The sequence below is a fragment of the Rana temporaria genome, chromosome 4 (genome assembly GCF_905171775.1).
Source record: "Rana temporaria chromosome 4, aRanTem1.1, whole genome shotgun sequence".
NCBI classification, from domain to species: Eukaryota; Metazoa; Chordata; class Amphibia; order Anura; family Ranidae; genus Rana; species Rana temporaria.
In genome coordinates, this window is record NC_053492.1 from 238620238 (window position 1) to 238638664 (window position 18427).

At 44.3% G+C, this 18427-nt stretch overlaps 1 protein-coding gene across 1 annotated transcript in view; it reads right to left on the reverse strand.

Annotated features, from left to right (window-relative positions):
- Window positions 1–2218: 2218 nt before the first annotated feature.
- Window positions 2219–18427, reverse strand: part of CEP162 (centrosomal protein 162) — a 177086-nt gene continuing 160877 nt past the window's right edge. The window contains exons 24-27 of the mRNA XM_040350048.1: window positions 13242–13383; window positions 12295–12393; window positions 7632–7766; window positions 2219–2507 (exon numbers count right to left, since the gene is read on the reverse strand). Of these exons, the coding sequence (XP_040205982.1) occupies window positions 2316–2507; window positions 7632–7766; window positions 12295–12393; window positions 13242–13383 (568 nt within the window). The 3' untranslated portion in view covers window positions 2219–2315. The remainder of the gene's footprint in view (window positions 2508–7631; window positions 7767–12294; window positions 12394–13241; window positions 13384–18427) is intronic.

Consider the following 18427-nt stretch of genomic DNA (forward strand, 5'->3'; position numbering starts at 1 on the left):
CCTGAAACAGATTTGGCTCGCTGCATTCAGTTAATTAAGGCTGCACTATAGTATTATACAAATTCCTTTTCAGCAGATGTGATTATATTTCCAATAAAAAAAAAAAAAAGATATCAAAAACACAAGAGTAAAAAAATATATTTTATAAAATAAAATAAAAATCATACAGACAATAAATAAGTATACAGTAGATGAGTATGACATTAAAAGGTGCATCTAGACAGGCTCATGTGACAAGGGGTATTATCTCTAGCCTGGCCTCTTTTTGCTCCTTTTGAAAACTGAATATTTTGTGAACACCTAGTGAGCAAGATAAAACTGACAATAAAGTCTGTGTGCACTAGGCATGGTTCTGCACAGAGACAAATATTTTCTTTGCATGCACTACTCTGCCTGATGCAGCCAGAGTGAAGTGTGGTTTCATGGTGGTGCTAATAATAAACAGGGGAACCCTACAAACGACACACTAATGAAGTGTGTTCCATGTATGTAGACTGCAGCATTCTGTAATACTCTTACTTTCATTATGGATAAAGAATGCACGATATTTACAGAATGGATGAGTAGCAGAGCAGGGTGCCTGTTATCAGAGCTGAACTCCAGTTTCATCGATTACTATACTGTATGAGGTGAATGAAAGTAAGAGTTTTACAAAACAACCAGTCTACATACATGGCACAAACTTTAGTGACAATTTTTAGTTTAGCTTTAGTATATCAATCCTTTATTTTTTTTATGCACACAAGCAGTGTAAGTACCTGAATGCGACCTGGTATTAGTCTGTTGCTGTCCTTTTAGAACAGTGGTTCTCAACCTGGGGGTCGGGACCCCCTTTGGGGTTGATCGTCGATTTGCCAGGGGTCACTTAATCCTGGGCTATTCCTGAAGCCCACACCGCTCTCCCAGCCATTTTGCAGTCGCCCAGCTAGGCTGTTCCTGGAGCCCACGGATGCCCACTCAGCCTCTTTGCAGCCACTGGGGGGCAGAGACTAGAGGTCAGCTGACTTATGAGAAATGTGAAGTAGGAGGGGCTGAAGGAGACCCTATCTCCTGATTTTGGCATAGGTGTCACTGCTACGAGACACCACAAAGTCGGAGACACAGTGAGTAATACTACCTGTGATTAGAGTTGCCATTAAAAGTCCTCACTACAGTTCTCAGATCAGCAGATGACCTTGATCAAGAGCACCAAAGTTGGCTGATCAGAACTCCCCGCCAGCATTGCCACTGATTTCACCCCCACCCCCGCCAACACTGCCACTTATCCCATTCCCCCCACCAAGAAGAGAAGGAATAAAAATAGAGAATACATGGAAGGGAGAAGAAATGAGGGGGAAGAACAAAGAAAAAGAGAGAGATAAATAACAAGAAACACGACTAGAGAGAGGGATGGGGGAAAAAACAAGAAATTAGGATAGAGAGAGATAAAATGGAAAGAAAGGAGAACACAGAGAAAGAGTGGTACATCCTAAAATGTACTATAAGGGTTTTAATATTGTATGAGTGGAAGGGACTCGGGGAGCGCTAAATGTCCGCGGGTTAGGGGCGCAAATTACTTGTCTTGCATTGGGTGCTGTCAACCCACACTACGAAAATGATTTTACTGTTAGGGGTCCCCACAACTTGGGAAATTTTATCAAGGGGTCACGGCACTAGAAAGGTTGAGAACCACTGTTTTAGAACAAAGCTCAGACTGGAAGAAAAGCCAGTTCAAGGGATCCAATCTGCTTTGCTACACTGTTCCCATAACAAGGAGGATGCTAAAGGGAAGAGAGAGCAGGATGACTAGGTGTTACCTAACTGTAGCAAAGAAAAAGTTAAGGTCTGTGTAAATCTCAGAACTGGATGGACACAAAAACCTCCCACACACACACGTATGCCATCTGTGTATTTAGCAGTTTGCCTGGAAATAAGCTTTAAAGCGGTTGCAAACCTCCAACATGAAAAATTAACAAAGCGTATCCCAATATAATGTGTACTCGTCCCAATCCAAACCAGCAAATGCCATTTCTCTCTGCTCTCTTTTCCATCTGCATGACCCCCCCCCCCAAACACACCGCAGGCGAATCGGCCTCAGCTGTGTATATCTCCTCCTGAGCCTGTGTCCCTTCCCTCCACTCAGCTGTATGCAATGTCAGATCTCTGCCCCCTGCAGCTGAGAAGAATCCTCTAATCTGCATACATTGATCTGATATAGAGGAGAGAGGGCTACAGATAAAAAGGTTCAACCTATGTAGAAGATGTATTTAATCTCTGTGGCTAGTTACTTCACTGTGTATGTGTAATGCTTCAAGTATTTATGTTCCCCAATACACCTAAGAGCCTTCAGATACAGTTGTGGGGATAACAACCCCCTGCCTCTGTAACACACGGAGAACATCCAATATTGCATCCAATTCTGATCTGAACGTCTCAAGCTCCATATTCTTCTGATGCACAAGCTTCTTCCACTTGTCGGTTTCTCTGGTTTCTACATTTTCTGCAGCATGCCTGGTTTGCTGTATTACCTGCAGAATTATGGAATACTTTAAAATAATATACTGTTTAAAGTGATAGATTTTAACCACAGAGCTTGGATTTTTATAATGCAACCGTCATGGCTAATAATACTTTGGTTCACATTTAAACACCCTTTTAACTATATATTATTTCTTCTTGTCCTTTAGCAAGCTATGTCAGCAAGACATTCTAACATTATACATTACATGATCTCAGTTTTTCTAATACAGTAAAGGGTCAAAATATCTCATAACTACTGTTAGAGCTGTGGCATTATGACATTTCATAGAAGACATTTTCCTGCTATCAACTAAATTTCCACCCATGAGGGTGATTGTTGACCTTATCGCAACAGAGATAGGACACTAAAATGTGCTGTGTGTGTTCCTTAAATATAACATATGAATAGCCATTTATCCACAACTCCAGACCATTAGTAAGGATTTACATATACCTACAAGTAATTTTTTTTTTTTTTTTAGGAACAGAACATTTTAAGTAAAAATCTGTATTTTTTTGCTCGAAAATTACTTAGAACACCAAACATATATTTTTCAGCAGAGACACTAGAAAAAAAATACACTTTAATGAATGTTATTGCGAAAAAACACAATTATATAACCCATTTTTTTGTTAAAATATAAAAGATAATGTTAATGCTGCAGGATTGGACATCGGTATTTCCTGACAAAGCTCATGGTCACGTGGTCAAAACGCATTGGCAGCATCAGCAAGCATGGGCTGCGTCCATGCCAGCAGTATTCTATCAAACGCCCCCCACTGACTTTGTACTCCATGATGGAATAACCGCAATCAGGCTAAATACACTGCTGGACCTCAATGAGATGCTTTGACCCTACAGATGTCTGTGCTTGAAACGGACTGGACTGCACTTACTAAAACTGTAGTGGTGAGAACCTTCATACAATATGAGAAGTATGTATGGAGATTGTCTCTACATGCTGCAAAGAGATGGCTCTTGGAACTGATAAGTTTGTGGCTGTGCTGTAACTTCATCCTCCGCTCTATGCTTTACTCTTGCCGAGCAAAACTGTCTGCTTGCCTGCTACTTGCACTTTAGGCATCTGCTTAAGCCTGCAACCCAGATGGATTGGTTGTATGCAGAGTGGCTGATATAGTGATTAGCACTCTTTGCCTGGTGATGACAACAAGCTGGATGAGACGCTTAATGTGAAGGTATACTTAAAGCGGAGTTTCATCCTCTAGAAAAACGACTAACCCATGTAAACAATGTAAATCAACATAAAATACAAAAACAAATGGCCAATGATGTTTTAACTTGTCGTTTTGAAGCAGATGGGGCAAAGATGGAAATGTGGGTGGTACTCGGCTTTAAGCACTAAGATAAGACAATGCTCTGCTGAAGTCTGAGCTGTGATTCCAAGCTAAGTGATAAGCGTCTTAAGCTGGTGCATAACTTTGATGAATTATAATTCATACCAATTTAACGTGAGGCCATACTGATCTCATGGACAAATTCCCATATTTAAAGGGGCGCAGCGTAGCTGAATAAAGCATTATTGCCTATAACTGATCCTCATGGACTGCTTTACTATTATTGCTTATCATGTCACAACTGCATTTTATTCCTTAGTAGCTGACCAAGTACTACTGCTACTACGCAAATGATACACTCGGTAGTGCTTGTACTTAGGCTATGTGTGGTCATATTTAAGCAAGTGTGGACTAACTGCATTGCTGTGTAAGGTCTGTTTTGTTATTATAGTTTATGAATGTCAGTGTGGCTGTACGAGATGGTGTCACAGGCTCTAAATGTTTTGGGCTGGATTCACATATACAGTGGTTTCAGTGCAGGAGTCTGGCGGGGTGCACATTTTTACCTGCAATGGCACCTGAACTGGACTGAAAAACGCACAGGACTCTTTAAAATCATACCGTGGCCACCCCACACGTGTGAACTTGCAACATTGTTATGCAAATCGGATGTGGTTCAAAACGCATCTGATTCGCATATATGTGAACAGAGCCTTAAGGTGACAACGATGTTAGCCCTTAATTTTAATATGGTGTTTGAAGGATTCTTAAAGGGGATATGTCCACTAGGGTAATTTTGTAATGTTGTTATAACTTGTATTCAACAAAGCTTATTAGTCAGTTGGTCCTAAATGAGGCTACTTTCTTTTGGGGGGTACTCCTTTGGTACTTCCTGACTTTTTGGTTTACTGGAACCAATCCCCTGTATAGCTCTAGCTGCAGCAGCTGAAAGTTGGTGGGAGGGAGAGAAGAAGCCAGCTTCCAGCTTCTGCAGAGAGAACCTAGGTGCAGAAACCCAAGTTCTTCCACTTTTATACATAAACACCATAAAAAGATTGGGGGGGGGGGTGTAAAGATTTAGGAGGCCTTAAAAAGAGAGAGAATGTCAGCAATAAGACCTATAGCATTACAACTTTCGTGGCAAGATGGCGGGAAAAGAAGGAGATGCACATACAGTGCCTGGCAATTAATTAAAATGAGGGTGCTGCAAATGTTGGTCCCCATGGCCTACTTGATAAGGTGCATATTCAGACAGAACAAATGCAGAGTCAACGCTAGCAGCTGTGGACCTGGAAAGCCCTCTACTGCCAACAGTCTGAAAAGCGCTCAAGCACAGTCCAGTGTCCGAGGGTCACTTCCAGGTCTATCCCACAATGTCTGGTCCAGGAGAGTCTTTTCACAGCATGTGTAAAAGCCGAGACAGAGTACATTTACGTGATGGTAAAAAGACCTCCTGGACATTTAGTTGATAGCTGGGGTTGGGACGAGTAGTTATTTTTTCTTTTAGCTAATGAGTATGTGCCAATATGCCGACGGAGCCCGGAGGGGAAGTGGAGCTGGACGGGAGATTCCAGGTATGTTCTAGTCTATCTTTTTTTTCTCTCTATCTCTTTTTTTTATTTCACCACCCCTATTTATGTTTCAATCTGCTAAGGCCGTCTGTCTAAGGGCGCTCCACCTGCTAAGCACTAGGCGACGGGTGTGGTGAGGGCGAGACCGGTTGCCTTGATGGACTTAGGCAGTCTACCATCATGAGATTCCTGAATCAGTTTCGGGGACTGACTTTTGTGACACCATGGTGCGGAGGCCTTGACCTGGGGGGACCCGGGCGGAGGCGCATTGCAGGGAGAGGTCAGCTGGAGGGGTGTAGTCACCCCCCCCCCTCGTGCGCGCCCACATGGCTCACCCCTGAATTTATAGGATACACTACAATTAGTGTGTGGTCCGGGGGGCTGGACGGTTTGTTTGCGCGCCCCATAACTCCTCTTCGGAGGATAATTCCGTCCTAACTTCTGCATTCCAGCGATCAGGGCTCAGCTCACTCGTTGTGTGGACGGAGGCCTCGCCGCCACCCCGTTATCTGATTACTGCATCCCCTATGCCTTTGGCTGATTTAACAGTTCTTTTGTGAAGGTTTGCCATTTATGTTTTTATATCCTTTTTTTTTTCTTCTGGATTAACAAAAAAAAAAAAAAGGAATGATTGGTGCACTACTTGACATCTTTATCTCCTTCAAATGTATCTTGAGAAATATTGCCTTGTCTTTCATAAAAAATAAAAAAAAAAGACCTCCTACAGGTGGGTTCCAGTCATAGCATGACCAAAAGCAGAGATCCAGTCTCCTGTAGGCTGCAGTATAACCCAAAGGTTTAAGACTTCCTATTTCCATCAATGGACGAGAAAGAAAAGATATGGCTACCTTTAAATTAAAAAAAAAAAAAATTAAGCAAAAGTTTTTTAAACAAACTAAAATAAAGGTTTACTAGCCCTTTAGACAAACATTGATAGGCATCAATACCTTAAAAACACATGTTCCGTTTTAAATATAAACTATCCACCTTTTTGACTACTGAGCTGAAAACTAAAAAAAGGGGGCATATTTTTTTCTCCGACAATGTCAGCTAAACCTGAAATCAATGCAATTTGAGAACACTTGATTTAAGTGCCTTCAAGCCTGTCAAAGATATCCCAAAGCATTAAAAGTATGCAATAATTTCCTACTTGGGCAAAGTGATATTTTACTACTTTTTTCCACAAAGTGGGGTGAAGTACACCCACACTTTTAAAGTTAAAGGGGTTGTAAAAGGTACAATTTTTTTCCCTAAATAGCTTCCTTTACCTTAGTACAGTCCTCCTTTACTTACCTCATCCTTCCATTTTGCTTTTAAATGTCCTTATTTCTTCTGAGAAATCCTCACTTCCTGTTCTTCTGTCTGCAACTACACACAGTAATGCAAGGCTTTCTGCCTGGTGTGGAGTGTCGTGCTCACCCCCTCCCTTGGACTACAGGAGAGTAAGGACACTCTCTACGTTGCAGATAGAGAAAGGAGCAGTGTGTTAGTGGGTGTCCTGACTCTCCTGTAGTCCAAGGGAGGGGGCGAGCACGACACTCCACAACAGGAAGAAAGCCTTGCATTACTGTGTGTAGTTACAGACAGAAGAACAGGAAGTGAGGATTTCTCAGAAGAAATTAGGACATTTAAAAGCAAAATCGAAGGATGACGTAAGTGAAGGAGGACTGCACTAAGGTAAAGGAAGCTATTTAGGAACAAAAAAAATCATACCTTTACAACCCCTTTAAATCTGTTTTGAATGTCACATCATGGGGAATTTTATTGTCAATGCTATAAACAAGTCTTCTTAAAATGCCATCACATAATGTAAAATCTTTGGATTGGGTTTTGGTTGTAATCACTTATGCCACCATTCACAAACCATTATTTTATTACATTCGCCTACTTCTTCTCTGGGTCTATGCTCTTGGGTAAATTCTCTTCTCTATCTGGTTAGAAAAAATACATGATATGATACCATAATATGTTTTTTCTACTTGTGCTTCACTACCGAATGTATTCCGAACTGATCATCATTTCCACAAATTAATGCTATGTGTACCCAAGGCCAGGCCCTGCTTGCTTCCAGCTATACTCACCTGTGCCCAAGAAGTTATACATCTACTCTCCTCTGCTTTGCAAAGTGCAGTGGGTAGCAACTTAGTAAGAAATGTTGCTACTTGGTGGGTAGAAGGACCTTTCTGGTTCCTGTTGATATTGTTTTGAGCCTAGGAGATTCAAAGAAGTAAATCTAGCCTTAAACTATTTTCACAGCTACTGTACCTGCTGGAGCTCCTGCTCTCTATGTGAATGCCTCATTTCCATGTACTTAATCTTGCTTTCAAGCGTTAAATAGTGCCTCATTTCTGGACTATGACATTCTCTTGCGGTTTTAAGCTCATCCAGAAGTTTTGTGACCTTTAAATGAATTGGGAAAAAAACAAACAAAAAAAAAAACACTTTAGTTACAACAAGGAGTGATACCCTAACCTTAAAAAGACACTGTCCACAAAAGGCAAAATTACAGTGTCTCAGCAATTCCTAGTAGCTCATTTGTCCTCTGTGGCTGGAACCGAAATACAAGCATTGGCAAGCTGGTGATATCATTTCCCCAGTATTGTGACAGTGTTAGGGCTTAGCAATTGTCCAGCTACACCCAAGCACTGTCACAGGAAAGGAGGTCACAGGAAGTGACAAGTATTTTGGATTGCTGCAGAGGAGGAATCGGCAGTTGGGGAGTGCTGATAAAATGAGTATGAAGGGGTCAGAACAAGGTGACAGTGTCTCCTTACAGCCGAACTTCAGCCACAATAGATTTAACCGATTTCTCTAGTGTAGGATAGTTATAAACGTTCTCATGCTTTTATTATTTTAATCAGTATCCCCTGACAATTTGGGCTCCCACTAACCTACAGGGGGGTCAGTGAAGTTTATCATATTAGTATATCAACTAAAAAGCGCCTTTGGATATGAATGAGTACCCAAAGTACCTGATATCAGCTGCAAAATAAACTTGCTATGTACCAACAGAGCAATATAGATTGAAAGAAAGAAAAATGCGCTAGAAATCAACTACTAGGATATATAACAAACTGGTAGACAAACATACGTATATGCAACATAAATTATAACATATGATGGTCCCATATGGTGCTCGTGCTCAATAAAGACTCCTATGGACTGGTGCTCAGACTGGGTGCCCCACATAGATGTGCACTCACCGCAATGTGTGGACCAACTATCACTAGTAGGGATGAGCTTCGAGTTCGAGTCAAACTCATGTTCAACTCGAACATTGCCTGTTCGGCGAACAACGAACAATTTGGGGTGTTCGCGGCAAATTCGAAAAGCTGCGGAACACCCTGTTAAAGTCTATAGGAGAAATCTAAAGTGCTAATTTTAAAGGCTAATATGCAAGTTATTGTCCTAAAAAGTGTTTGGGGACCTGGGTCCTGTCCCAGGGGACATGTATCAATGCAAAAAAAAGTTTTAAAAACGGCTGTTTTTTCGGGAGCAGTGATTTAAATAATGCTAAAAGTGAAACAATAAAAGTGAAATATTCCTTTAAATTTCGTACCTAGGGGGGTGTAAAGTTAGCATGTGAAATAGCGCATGTTTCTCGTACTTAGAACTGTCTCTGCACAAAGTGTAATTTCTGAAAGAAAAAAAGACATTTAAAACTGACTTGCGGCTATAATGAATTGTCGGCTCTGGCAATTTAGAGCGAATTCAGTCATAAAAAAAAAAAATACCGTGGGGGTCCCCCCAAATTCAATTACCAGGCCCTTCAGGTCTGGAATGGATATTAAGTGGAACCCTGCCTTAAATTAAAAAAAAAAAAAAAACCGACGTGGGGTTCCCCCCAAATATCCATTCCAGACCCTTTGGGTCTGATGTGGATTTTAAGGGGAACTCCACCCCAAATAATAAAAAAAAAATGGAGTTCCCCCAAAAATCCACACCAGACCCCTTATCCGAGCACGTTAACCTGGCCGGCCGCAGAAAAGAGGGGGGGACAGAGCGCGGCCCCCCCTCTCCTGAACCGTACCAGGCCACATGCCCTCAACATAGGGAGGATGTTCCCATGTTGATGGGGACAAGGGCCTCATCCCCACAACCCTTGCCCGGTGGTTGTGGGGGTCTGCGGGCGGGGGCTTATCAGAATCTGGAAGACCCCTTTAACAAAGGGGACCCCCAGATCCTGCCCCCCCTATGTGAATTGGTAATGGGGTACATTGTACCCCTACCATTTCACGAAGGAAGTGTAAATAGTTGGAAAACACACACACACACACACACACACACACACACACACACACACACACACACAGTAGAAAAAAGTCCTTTATTAATAAAAAAAAATAAAAAAAATCCAGCGGTGGTAATCCACTCTCGGTCCGGCTTTCTGCGCCAACATTGTCTGTATCCAGCGATGGGTGACCTCCTCTCCGGTCCAGCGATGAGAAGATCTTCCGGCATCCAGACCTCCAGAGCACAGCATCGGACCACCCGTCACGTGACCCCGCCCCCTCTGACGCAAGGGGGAAAACTGGGCTTCCCCAGTGACGTAGCAGAGGGTGCGGGGTCACGTGACAGGTGGCCCTGCCTCCCCTATATAAGATATGTCACAGCTCCAGCCACGTCATTCCGCTGGGCTGTGTCCGGCTGAGAGAGGAGGTCGGCGATGCTGCGCTGTGGATCCCCAAAGATCTTCTCATCGCTGGACCGGAGAGGAGATCACCCGTCGCTGGATACAGACAACGTTGGAGCAGGAAGCCGGACCGAGAGTGGATTACCACCGCTGGATTTTTTTTTTTTTATTAATAAAGGACTTTTTTTCTACGCTGTGTGTGTGTGTTTTTTCCAACTATTTACACTTTCTTCGTGAAATGGTAGGGGTACAATGTACCCCATTACCAATTCACGGTGTGTGTGTTTTTTACAACTATTTACACTTCCTTCATGAAATGGTAGGTACCCCATTACCAATTCACATGGGGGGGGGCAGGATTTAGGGGTCCCCTTTGTTAAAGGGGTCTTCCAGATTTTGATAAGCCCCCGCCCGCAGACCCCCACAACCACCGGGTAAGGGTTGTGGGGATAAGGCCCCTGTCCCCATCAACATGGGGAAATCCTCCCCATGTTGAGGGCATGTGGCCTTGTACGATTCAGGAGGGGGGGCCCGCACTCTGTCCCCCCCTCTTTTCTGCGGTCGGCCAGGTTAACGTGCTCGGATAAGGGGTCTGGTGTGGATTTTTGGGGGAACTCCACGCCAGTTTTTAATTTGGGGTGGAGTTCCCCTTAAAATCCAGACCTGAAGGGTCTGGAATGGATATTTGGGGGGAACCCCACGTCTTTTTTTTTTTAAATTGACGGCGGGGTTCTCCTTAATATCCATTCCAGACCTGAAGGGCCTGGTATTTGAATTTGGGGGGATCCCCACGCTATTTTTTTTAATGAATGAATTCGCTCTGAATTGCCAGAGCCGACAATTCATTATAGCCGCAAGTCAGTTTTAAATGTCTTTTTTTCTTTCAGAAATTACACTTTGTGCAGAGACAGTTCTAAGTACGGGAAACATGCGCTATTTCACATGCTAACTTTACACCCCCCCAGGTACGAAATTTAAAGGAATATTTCACTTTTAGCATTATTAAATTCACTGCTCCTGAAAAAACAGCCGTTTTTAATACTTTTTTTTGCATTGATACATGTCCACTGGGACAGGACCCAGGTCCCCAAACACTTTTTAGGACAGTAACTTGCATATTAGCCTTTAAATTAGCACTTTAGATTTCAAACGTTCGAGTCCCATAGACTTTAATAGGGTTCTAAATTTCACACGAACATTTGGTGTGTTCGCAAGTTCTGGTGCGAACCGAACAGGGGGGTGTTCGGCTCATCCCTAATCACTAGTGTGGTCTATTAGGCATGTGGGGATAGCCCGATATAAGATCGTTAGGATGACGTCTTATTGATGGAGATGTTGCTCATAGGGATGAATGGGGATCAAAAGAGAAAGAGCCTTATTGTGCAATGCCGTTTAAAACATTTATTGATTCCACAAAATAATAAGAAGGTTACACTTACATTGCTGAGTGCCTAATAGTCCTGGCACCCGGCGTGTATAGCAGGTGATTGATTCAAAGGGTAATCGGCCCTGAACGGAATAGTCCTAGTAGCGGCGTCCTGGTGCAAGATTCCCTGGTGGTTTCAATTGGGGCGGGACTAGTACCTCAACGTTTTGGCCAATCACAAGGCCATGACTACTTCCTGATGATGGCCTTGTGATTGGCCGAAACGTCAAGGTACTACTTCTGCCCCAATTGAAACCACCAGGGAAACGTGCACCAGGACACCGCTACTAGGACTATTCCGTTCAGGGCCGATTACCTTTTTAATCAATCGCCTGCTATACACGCCGGGTGCCAGGACTATTAGGCACTCAGCAATGTAAGTGTAACCTTTTTTATTTTGTGGAATCAATAAAATGTTTTAAACGGCATTGCACAACAAGGCTCTTTCTCTTTTGATCCCCATTCATCCCTATGAGCAACATAGTTGGTCCACACATTGCGGTGAGTGCACATCTATATGGGGCACCCTGTCTGAGCACCAGTCCATAGGAGTCTTTATTGAGCACGAGCACCATATGGGATCATCATATGTTATCATTTATGTTGCATATATGTATTTTTGTCTACCAGTTTGTTATATATCCTAGTAGTTGATTTCTAGCGCATTTTTCTTTCTTTCAAGTTTATCATATTGCTCAAAAACCGTTACCTACAACTAATCTTTACTTAAACAAGTACTTATTTAAAAAAATAAATGAAACATTACATGTCATTTCACATTCTTTTCTGATTAAACATACCTATTACATCTGTCATCTAGTGAACAATAGCTAATTTTATTTCAGTTTAATATAAATAGGACCAAGTACCTCATTTTGCAGTGTTTCCTCACGAATACGAAGAACAGTCAAAGATTCTCTATCCTTTAACAGCTCACTAACTTGTTTTTGAAGATGCTTTATCAGAATCTGTGGATTACAGTTATATTTGAGCATGCAGAATTCATAACAATAAGGCCGACCATATTTTAGTAAAATATTGTTCCAAAATTTAAATTTTAAGAACATTTGTTGGATTGTTTAATCCTTAATGGGGTCAAATTGACGATTGCTTTCAACAGGAGTAAGGAGAAAATGTGAAGCAGGATGGACACATTTTTAGGCTTCATTTCCATGGACGTTTTAAAAAACGGGCTGTAAAGCTAGTACAGACCCCAGGAAAAAAAGCGGCGTTTTTCCCGCGTTTTGCATTGAATTCAATGCACATTTTGCCGCGGTAGGTTTTCAGCCACGTTTTTCTGTTTCTATTCAAAACGCTCAGAGAAGTGGCTGTAAAAACGTCCATGGAAATGAAGCCTTAATGGTAATTTTAGGCGTCATTCAAGAAATTCCATTAATTTCAAAATCAAATGTTGAAAGCAGACGAAATTCCAAATTACTTTCAAAAAACATTTATCAAGTCTCTGATGGCATTATCGAGTGTGTTGCTGAGTTTTTCGTACAAACACATTAATATCTACCACTGTATGGCCATCTTAAGAATACACAAGCACATCTTGTGAAAACTGGACCAAGATACAATTAAAAAAAATCTATTCCAATACAGCTAAAACTTTATTCATCACAAAAAGTTAACTTTACCAAACTGGTGAGTTTTAAGTGAAATTTCAGTTTGTGTAGTTGATGTACAGGGTTTATGGGTATCAGACAAGCTTGTAATGATAAATACAAAATTGTTGAAGACAATGGAATACAAAAACAATGACGCATTTGTTATCAGTAAAATTGAGAATCTGAAACGCAGGATAAATCTTTACCTCTTGTGTAGAGACTTTGCTACTTAGCTCAGCAACTCTAGATGACGAATGTTCCAAGGCATGCTGACAGATTAACTTTTCCTTATCAATCTGATGTAAATTCCTAAGTGCTGCAATTTGTTCAGCACTTTCCTCTTTTAATCTTTTAAAGAAATGTTACAAAACAACATGACAATTAAAAGGAGATTTCTATGCCAGGAAGAGGCGTCAGACTAAACTATAATACAACAGTGTAGATATTCAGTTCTAAATCAGATTTATATTCACACAATAAATGTTGGTTAGAATGCTATAAGCATATATAGTAAGACAGTTTGAAAGGTGAGGGTGACACGCAAACTTCAATAAACCGTAAAAGTAAAAAATAAATAAATGATTGCCCTTGCAACTACCAAATAAGTGTGACAGTGCATTAAACTGCTCTTACTGTATCCTATCAAATTGTCATTTACAGTTACTATTCTGGGACCTAACAAAGGCTAAATTGCACTGGTAAATTGTACCCAACATAAAAAGCACCATTTCATTCTGTTGTGAGAGTGAGATGATTAGAATAAAACTGCATGTATACATTAGTCTTAAAAATATCTCAGTATGGGGGGGCGTGTCCGGATGTAAGCTGAGGTAGACGTGCTGGCAAAGAGTTCCGCAAATCCTGACGGTATCCGCTGCCATCCTCTTCGCAGAAAGCCCCGGTGAGCCTTGCTGGTCCCCAGACATCCCCTGCCTCAGCCCCAGCCTGAATTTTGGAGCCCGGCCGGACGATTGTGTCACCATCCAGTCCGCGGCCGGCTCCACAAACCGGAGGCCCGCCGCCATCTTGCGGCCTACGGAGCCTCCTTCATCCTCCACACTCTGGTGCCGCGATCCGCGTAACGGACGACCATCCCTCCCTCACCCACCTATGGTATCATCCCCGGAGAGAGTAGTTCGGGTACACAGCATCGAGGGGTTGCCGGAGGGACCCAAACTGCCGAATACACATGACAGCGGCTATCTTGTGGCCTACGGAGCCTGCTGCATCCTTCCTGCTTGGATGCCTTGGGCTTCGGGGGGACCGACCGCTCCACATCCCTGTACCAGCACCCCTGGAGGAGGCAGACAGGTAACAGCACCTAGAGTCTGTCAGTCAGACCCACTTGGCCTCAGTGGGGAAGTTCAGCACTGCACCAGCCTCAGGTGTCTGCCATCCCTGCCTGAGAGTCTCTCCCTCTGCACTTCCCAGGCTCTTAAAGGGGCAAACCCACCTCCCTGCACTTTAGCCTGAAAATCCCTGGAGCACCTACTCATGCCCTCAAAGGGCAAGTCAGCGACCAAAAAGGGGCCCGCACAGCCCACCCAGTGCCATTCCTGACCAACTTAGAGGGCTAGTAGTGGACATGGAGCAAGCAGCGAACCCGACGGCCTCTCCACCCCCTCAGGCGCCAAAACAAACAAGCGACACCACGGTTTTCCTCGCGGCAATAGAACAGAGTAGAACCCACTTACTGGTCCGTATCGATCACCTGGCAGAGGAATGCAACTTCATCAGGGCGGACTTGGATAAAATCAGCGCAGACTTTCTGAGACTGAGTCGCGGATCGCTACCACGGAGGATCTCACTGCCCGTCACGATGACGCCCTCCTCACATTACAGCGCACCGTCCAAACCCTGGTGGCTAAATCTGATGACGCGGAAAACCTCCTTCGGAGAAATAATGTCAGGGTCCTGGGTCTCCCGGAGGGGGGATCGCCCAGTTAAGTTTGCAGAGGCCTTCTTTAAGACACTTCTTAACCTGACAGAGGTCCCCCCGACCTACGTGGTGGAAAGGGCCCACAGAGTCCCAACCCGGTCGGGGCACCCCTGGGGCCCCACCGCGACCCTTCCTAGTGAGGTTTCTCAATTACAGGGACTGCGACCGCATCCTCCGCGAGGCCCGCAATCATCCTACCCTTCCCTTTGAACACACGGTGGTGCATCTTTATCCCGACTTCTCCACAGATCTACAAAGACGCCGCAAAACCTTCACTGATGTCAGACGACGGCTCCGGGAAAGAGACATCAAATACTCTATCCAAGTCCCCTGCGAGTTCAACATGGCAGTTCGGTGAAGTTTTTTTAATCCCCTGAAGAGGCTACCTGGCTATTATCTTTGCAGTAATCTTTGTGTTTGTTCCAACGTCCAATCCTGGCTGTTGTTTCTTTGTTCCAAGGATCGTTCGTTCATAGCAGTTTGATTGATTCTCCCTGTTACGACGGGTGGAGCGGCACGGCTTTCCCGCAGAGGGGACACGCAGGGGGACTCCTCTACACAGTCGTCTGACACCCTTCTTCATCCTGGTGACTAACTAAGGAGACTGATCGAATGTCTTATACGCGTGCCTCCCGATCCAGGGGATAGGCTGGCCCCTCCTTGGCTGACTCATGTTGTTCGAGTCTTGCCGCAGGTCCCTTTCTTTGGCGGGCGATTGGTGCGGCTCACCCCTATACTTGGGGAAACGTTCTATCCTGATCTTGCGTGTTCCTAGCTAATCAGAGCTACAGCAAGACAATTTCAATACACCCTCTCGGGGACACTGTGCATATATGGATAATTCGGTCCCCCGCCGAATGTGATGTGATACACGTCCCCTCACCCTCGCCTGCTGTTACAGGCCAGAAACCAACTGGGATCCTCCCTGGAACTTTGAGCCTCACATAGGCAATGTTTGCAGTTTTGGGGATAGACCGGCTCCCGTCCCATCCCCAGTGTTTTTGGGGGATACCGGTAGGAAAAGCACATAGTGCTTGGGAAGTTGTATTGTTTTCTATATGTTATGTGTGGTTAGCGATTCTCCCCTGGGATCATGGCATCACGTAATCAGGGAACGATGTCGGTGATATCCTGGAATGCCTCAACTCCAAATTTAAAAAGGGCACTGATGTTCCAGTATGTCAAGGCGCACAACCAGCGGGTACTGATCCTACAGGAGACCCACTTGATGAGTGGCAAACTGATGGCTTTGAAAAAGCCCTGGGTTCAGAGAACTTTTCATGCCACGTATTCCTCATATGCCAGGGGGGTCTCGATACTGATAAACAAATCCCTCCCGTGTACAATTGAGGCGGTCCATACAGACCCCCATGGTAGATTTGTAATTGTGGTACTGACAGCCTGGCAGCAAAGGTATATTATTGTAGGAGTTTATATCCCACCACCTTTCAAACCGGAAGTGCTGTAAACTGTTTTGGAGAGGATAACCCCATACTGTCCAGCTAAATTGTTAATCCTAGGAGACTTCAATAACACCCTCTCCCCTGATCTTGACAGGCCCACGCCATAGAGGTCCTCTACTGGGGACCTGCTGGAGTGGACACACTCAGCAGGGGTTACTGAGGTGTGGAGGTGGTTACATCCCCAGACTAAAGCATACTCATTTTTTCAACCTCATATAAAACCTCCTCCAGAATTGATTACGCGTTTGCAAATCAACTTATGTTAACTGACATAGGTGAGGCAGAATACCTACCTAGAGGGCTTTCTGATTACTCCCCCCCTCAAGATCACTATGCGGACCCGAGAAAAATGCAGTGGCTCCATGTGGCGCCTTGGAGCCCACTGGATCTCCCATGCCGAGATATCAGGGCAGACTTCACAAACATTGCGTGAATTTTGGGACCATAACGCTGGGTCATCCTCTCCTCCCACAGTATGGGACGCCTTCAAGGCATTCACTAGAGGACACTATATGTCAGCAATTAAGGCAGTGAAGGTAAAACAAGCCAGCACAACGTGGTTGGAAGGGGATATTGAGGAGGCATCTGCCGCTTATGGGTCTGACCGCCTGGTCTCCATTTTCGAACGGCTGCAGTCCACAAAAAGAGATCTCCATCTCAATGAGGTCACTCGTTTAGGGTTATTCCACACCAAACAAAGATTCTTTGAGCAGGGTGATAGAAATGGTAGACTGCTAGCAATGATGGCCCATAACGACACCCCTATGATTCTGATCCCTGAATTGGTTTCTCCTACAGGCGAGTCCATTACATGCCGGGGGGGTTTTCTAAGGTAGTTCAAAGACCTTTTATCAGACACTATACAGTACCACGCTCCCTCTGGATATGACTTCTGGCGAGATAGCGCCTCTCCTGGAACCCCTGGCTCTGGGGTGGCTATCAGATGAGAGGTCCCATCTGGTCAGGCCTATCATGGCAGAGGAAGTACATGCTATTATTAACACATTGGCAACTGGGAAGGCCCCGGGCCCTGACGGTCTACTGGTCGAATTTTACCGGTCTCATGCGGATCTCTTGGCCCCCCTGCTGGCAGACCTGTAAACCCAATGTCTGGAGGGGGGAGCACTGCCACCCTCCATGGCAGACGCACACATTATTCTAATCCTTAAACCCAATAAAGATCCCAAACAGTGCGCCTCATACAGGCCCATAGCACTTCTCAACGTTGATTTCAAAATTGTATCTAAATTAATTACTGTTAGACTCAACCCTCTTCTGCCCTCCATTATAGACAAAGACCAAACTGGGTTCATGGCCCATAAATCAACGGATATTAACCTCTGCAGACTATTCACCAACTTGCATGCCATACATGACAATGTGGGCACTAGAACGATTGCCTCTTTCGACATCGAAAAGGCATTCAAATCGATCGAACGGTCATTTCTCTGGGAAACTCTGTGGAGGATGGGATTTCTGTTGGTTTTTATCACCTGGCTACAAACTATGTACAAATCATCAAAGGCGGCCATCAGACTGGGTGGTGACGTCTCTCCCCCCTTCCCGCTATCCAGGGGTACCAGGCAGGGCTGCCCTCTCTCTCCAGCATTGTTCGCAATTGCTATGGAACCAGTGGCAGAGGCACTGCGGGTCTCGCCACACATAAAAGGACTAAAAATAGCGTGGCTGGAGGAGAGGGTAGCTCTGTACGTGGATCGCCTCCTACTATTTATGAACGACGTGGACTCCTCCCTTAGAGGAGCGCTGCAAGTATTGACTGACTTCTCTAAACTAACAGGATTAGGGGTGAACTGGACAAAATCCCAATTGCTAGCTATTGACCCTGAGGCAAAAAGACTAGCCCTGCCAGATCTCCAACTGCAATGGGTAGACGAAATGGTGTACTTGGGGGTGCGTGTCTCGAGGGACGCGTCCAGTTTTATCCCCCTTAACCTGAAGCCGGTGGTCCAAGGAGTCAAAGCCAAACTAA